General features: G+C 45.4%; 1 protein-coding gene across 2 annotated transcripts in view; it reads right to left on the bottom strand.

Moving 5' to 3' along the window:
* The window catches only part of si:dkey-70p6.1 (uncharacterized protein LOC570575 homolog), a 30,019-nt gene that overhangs the window by 21,638 nt on the left and 3,065 nt on the right, over positions 1-5,316 (bottom strand). For both annotated transcript variants that reach the window (XM_037683930.1, XM_037683931.1), the window contains 3 exons: positions 4,524-4,581; positions 4,329-4,407; positions 1,942-2,405 (listed from right to left, as the gene is read on the bottom strand). In XM_037683930.1, coding sequence (XP_037539858.1) covers positions 1,942-2,405; positions 4,329-4,407; positions 4,524-4,581 — 601 coding nt within the window. The remainder of the gene's footprint in view (positions 1-1,941; positions 2,406-4,328; positions 4,408-4,523; positions 4,582-5,316) is intronic.

Genomic DNA, 5,316 nt, shown 5'->3' with positions numbered 1-5,316 from the left:
TCACAGAGGGCTGAGTGATACTAGCAATCACAGCATTGTAAGAGGGGGACAGTTGAACCCGGAGGCCTCCACCCCTGTTTAACGATGGACGGTTTCTTTTCACAAAGATGGCCTCCTTTACTCCTCTCTCAAACCATCGTTCCTCTCTATCCAGGATGTGAACATCTTCATCCTTGAAAGAGTGACCGCTGGCCTGGAGATGAGTGTAGACCGCAGAGTCCTGGCCTGATGATGTTGATCTTCTGTGCTCTCTGATCTGTTGATCTCTTGAAACTGTGCCTGCAGTCAACCTACTTCACATATGAGGAGCAATATTATAGGCAGAAACATGGGTGTGCTATGGGGTCTCCAGTTTCTCCTATTGTTGCCAACCTGTACATGGAGGAGGTAGAAAAGAGAGCCTTGACGTCCTTTTCAGGGACACCACCAAGTCATTGGTTCAGGTATGTTGACGACACCTGGGTTAAAATTAAATCTCAGGAAGTCCAACATTTTACTGACCACATCAACTCTGTGGATAAAGACATCAAGTTCACACGAGAAGATGTAAAAATTGGCAAGTTGGCTTTCTTGGACTGTGAGGTCTCAGTCTCTGATAGAGGACATTTGCAAACTGAGGTGTACCGCAAACCCACACACACAGACCAGTATTTGCAGTTTGACTCCCATCACCGTTTGGAGCACAAGTTAGGAGTCATCAGGACTCTGTATCACAGAGCAGACAGCGTCCCCACTAGCTCAGGAGCCAGGCAGAAGGAGAAATCCCACACAAGACAGGCTCTAGAGCAATGTGGATATCCTAACTGGGTCTTCCTGAAAGCAGAGAAGAAACCCAAACAGGACTCCAGTCAGCCAACAGGTGAAAAGGAGGAACCCAGACCCAGACCAGTGGTCATTCCATATGTTGAGGGAGTATCAGAGAAACTGAGACGTTTATTTTCTAAACATAACGTCCCAGTGGCTTTTAAACCCCAAAATACATTACGGCAAAGACTGGTTCATCCCAAAGATCCAGTCCCCCGGCACAAACAGAGTAATATTGTGTATGCTGTTCAGTGTCAGGAGGGCTGTGATCAGTCTTACATCGGGGAAACAAAACAGCCACTGGCCAAAAGGATGGCCCAGCACAGAAGATCAACATCATCAGGCCAGGACTCTGTGGTCTACACTCATCTCCAGGCCAGCGGTCACTCTTTCAGGGATGAAGATGTTCACATCCTGGACAGAGAGGAACGATGGTTTGAGAGAGGAGTAAAGGAGGCCATCTTTGTGAAAAGAAATCGTCCATCATTAAACAGGGGTGGAGGCCTACGTGTTCAATTGTCCCCCTCTTACAATGCTGTGATTGTTAGTATCACTCAGCCCTCTGTGAACAGTAAGCAGCCATCAGTGTGCTAATGATCCATTGTTAGGCTGATGGTCCTTCTTGAGCATGTGATCAGCTGGTTTTGGTTGTCAGCAGCAAAACTGGTTGATCCACTCTGAGAAGGTGCTATTTAAGAGACTGAGCTGAAAACAGCACCTCAGACTGAAGAAGTCTCTCGGACGAGAGACGAAACTTTTCTACATTTTTTGTTGTTTTGCTTTGTTTTGGGTTTTTTTGAATGTCCAGAGGACCAGTTTTAACTTTTTTGGGGCTCATTAAGATTATTAACTGTGCTCTAAACCTAATTAAGATTATTAACTGTGCTATAAACCTCCTTAAGATTATTAACTGTGCTATAAACTGTTGTGGTGAGGTCTCCATTCAACCTTTATTTATAGAGATTAGTCTAATTGAGCCTTGAGGGCTCATTTACAAGAGAGACCTGTTTCCATTTTCCTGTAGTGAAGAACTTGGTGCTAGAAGCCAGGTTTTCAACAAGAAGTTGACAAACGTCAATGATCAAATTATCAAAGTTCTGCTGACAGCTCGACCACAAAACATTCGGAGGTACCAACCTTTGGGAATGATGGGACGTTAAAGGCGTCAATGTTCCTACGAGGCAGCTTTGTGCTGTGGGGGTGTGGTGGAGGTGGGGCTGGATGTGACGGCGGCGCGTGTCGGGGAGGTGGAGCCGGCGGTTCTGCCATGTCTGTTCCGCTGTCCCTCTTCTGAGGTGCCTTGTCTGCCTTCCTCAGCTTCCGGACGCAGGCGTACTCTGCCGTCTCTGGGGCATGGGGGGCAGACACGACCTGGGCCTCGGGTTCAGGCAGCCCTTCTTCCACGTCCCCATCTGGGTCTGGAGGCGCCGGGGTGTTGGCAGGTACAGCTGGTGGGGCTGGAGTGTCCGTCTGCCCAGCCCTGCCTACCATGGCGTAGAGGGAATCATCAGTACGTGCAGCGGAGGAGCGCTGGCCCACTTCAGAGTAAGTGTGCTCGCTGTCCTCTCCAGTCCCAGAGGGGATCTGCGGAAGCTGCCTGCCTTGGGAACGAAGGTCAGAGTTAGACCGGCAGCTGGACATGCTGGCTGGACGTTTCCGTGTAGATGCTTCGAGAGGCACGCATGGCCTGATCTACACCCTCCATAAAACAGAACTCACGTTGTTCAAAGTCTTCGCTCCCTCTTCACTGACTGCTGGAGACTAGTCGGTGAACTGCATTTGTGAGGGAGTCTCCAAAATGGCTCAAACTGTTTGCAGGGGTTTTCATTCTCCGTGGGTGAGTCGCAGAGACTCGTAGTCTGGTCTCTTTAATTTTTAACATGGTTTTAATGAATGGCAACGATTTTCTCTCAAAGTATTCACAAAATTATTGCAGGTGTCTCAAACTTATCTCAAACCTTTTTCAATTTAATTTCAACAAGTTCCCGAGAACTAGAGCTGTATTATGACTCTGATGCCACTAAGGTGACGCACTGCCCCCTCTTTTAAACCTCACCCCTCCCTGGTTTTGAACCTCTGGACAAACTTTATTGAAAGTTTAGATTTGATGTGCATCTACAACTGATTAACTTTTGGACGCAACCTGATTGGCCACAGCTAATTGACCTTGGCAAACACAAAATAAGTCCAGCTCCCACCCTTTTTGCAGAAATTGAGCTAAAACTTGGTGTGGTAGTAGCTGAGAGTGGATCCCATCACATACTTTAAGAAGTAACAGATCTTGTGAGATCTTTAGTATGAAAAGTGGAGCGCTGTACACATTATGTCAAGGAAGCTAGTTTAATTCTGAGTTCACGAGAGAAGACTTCATTGAGTTGATGAGTAATGACTGTCCTGATCTTTGTTAGTAAAATAAACTCTAACGTTCAACAAAAGTTTGTGCCTAACGCCCACATTACAGCTTTTATCAAAACACCTAATTATGACAACAAAATAAAAGTCACGCAGTTCTGTCATGGCTTTAGGTTTTAGAGTGCCATCTATAGTGTCATCTTCTGGCCCTCTTTGTAAACTCTCTCGATGCTGGACGGGAGCTCTCCTCTGACAGAAAGCTAAAATAAGCCGAGAGCTTAACAAATCGGCCACTTGTAACTGGCAACACGGCCCCCTGGTTGCCAAACACTCAAAAATCAGTGAGACTGCAATAAAAACATCTGCCTTTTTTTCATAATCTTGAGCCTCCAACTAGTCTCCAACAACGACTGTGATGGACTGGAGACCTGTCCAGGGTGTCCCCTGCCTCTCGCACAACGATGGCTGGACATGGGCACCAGTGAACCCTGCAACCCAAAAAGGAAGAAGCAGGTAAAAGAAAATGGATGGATAGTGTCTCCAACTAGACTCCATCAGTGTCAGCTGAGTGAAATTCTTCTCATCAGTTCTCTCCTCCTGGAGGAACAACAAAGCCCTCTTCAGTTTACTGAAAACCAGAGTAAACTGGGAGCTAACAGGATCCAAACTGCAGCGGGAGCAGGACGTATGTTTTTATGTCTTCAGACCTCCAGGGTTACTGGCACAGTGCCCACGAGCACAGCAAGGGAGCTCCAGGACTCGGCTCTCTTCTCAGCATCTCTGAGAGTCAGGCGTGTTGTCATCATCATGTCTTCTCAGCCCAGGAGGATCGTACTAAACTGTAAATGTGACGTGAATTCTGTTTTAGGGTAAATTTATGTTCTTGTGTCCTCAGATCTGACCATTTAGAGGGAATTTCGTGCTGGATTAGAGCTCATAACGTTCAGGGAAGAGCTGAGGAAAAACCTTCACACTTTAGTGATTGTCATGTTTTCAAATTAAACCAATTCATGGAGGTTTTCACTCTCTGCAGTTTAAAAGCAGGTCAAATCATCCAGTTTGTATAACAATCACTTCATCGTGCAGTAAAACAGACGAGACGTATTTTTGGTGATTTCCTCTCAGGAACAATCAGGTCCATTTTTACAACTTTATTCAGGAGTTATACTCACTTTTACCGTTGCAGTTCATCTTGTTCATCTCAGTGTCTGATTTACTGATGGAGCGCAGCTTTGACTGCCTGAGAATACCCTGACAACACACACAAACACAAACAAATACACACAGGACGGGTTACAGACTGTTTCCTGGTGCTTTGGGTTACTTCAGCTGCAAACACAACATTAAGTGTGCTGGCCAGTGCTTACCATATCCATGAGACGATGTTTGCCCCCTTCACCGGGAACATTGTGTGTCTTCGCCTTCCTGTGACAAACACACACCACTGTGTCATGCAGGACGCAAAACTGATGTCTAGGCAAGAAACATCCTTCATGTTCATGCCCCAACAACTGCTACACTTCCAGCTCAGTTTGTCCAATGAACATTAATTTAGAAGAAAAAGTCTTCAAGCAGTTTGCACACAGTCAAACTCACAGATTCAGTTTAAGCAAGTTCTTGTTGACAGTGGAGAGAAGAAACTTCCATGAAGCAACACCAGAGACATTTTTCTACTAATTTAAACAAATGAAAAAATGAATGTGAAAAATGGTAACTCCGATGTTCTGGAGCACACAGAATTGTGAGAATCACCCTAAAGTTTATTAATAATTTCAGTGAGGCCCTTTGATTTATTTCTACAATGTTGAAAATGTAGACTGAAACGCAGAATTGGATATTAAAGATTAAAATGTTTAGTAAAACCCAAAATGTTGCAGAACTTTGTAGATGTTAATCATAAATATTTTTTTTTTATTCTTAACAATCTATGTGTTTTTAATGTTTTACATGATAGACTTGGACCTGTCCAGGCTGTTCCCCTCCTATCGCACAGTGACTGCTGGAAATGGACACCAGTGACCCCCATGACCTGAAAAGGAAGAAATGGGTAAAGATAATGGATGGATGGATGGATGGATGGATGGATGGATGGATGATGGACGGACGGACGGACGGACGGATGGATGGATGGATGGATGGATGGATGGATGGATGGATGGA

Source organism: Nematolebias whitei, chromosome 11 (assembly GCF_014905685.2).
Source record: "Nematolebias whitei isolate Nwh7 chromosome 11, NemWhi1, whole genome shotgun sequence".
Classification (NCBI taxonomy): Eukaryota; Metazoa; Chordata; class Actinopteri; order Cyprinodontiformes; family Rivulidae; genus Nematolebias; species Nematolebias whitei.
Note: the sequence above shows the minus strand (reverse complement) of the source record. Positions and strands in the feature narration are given on the sequence as shown.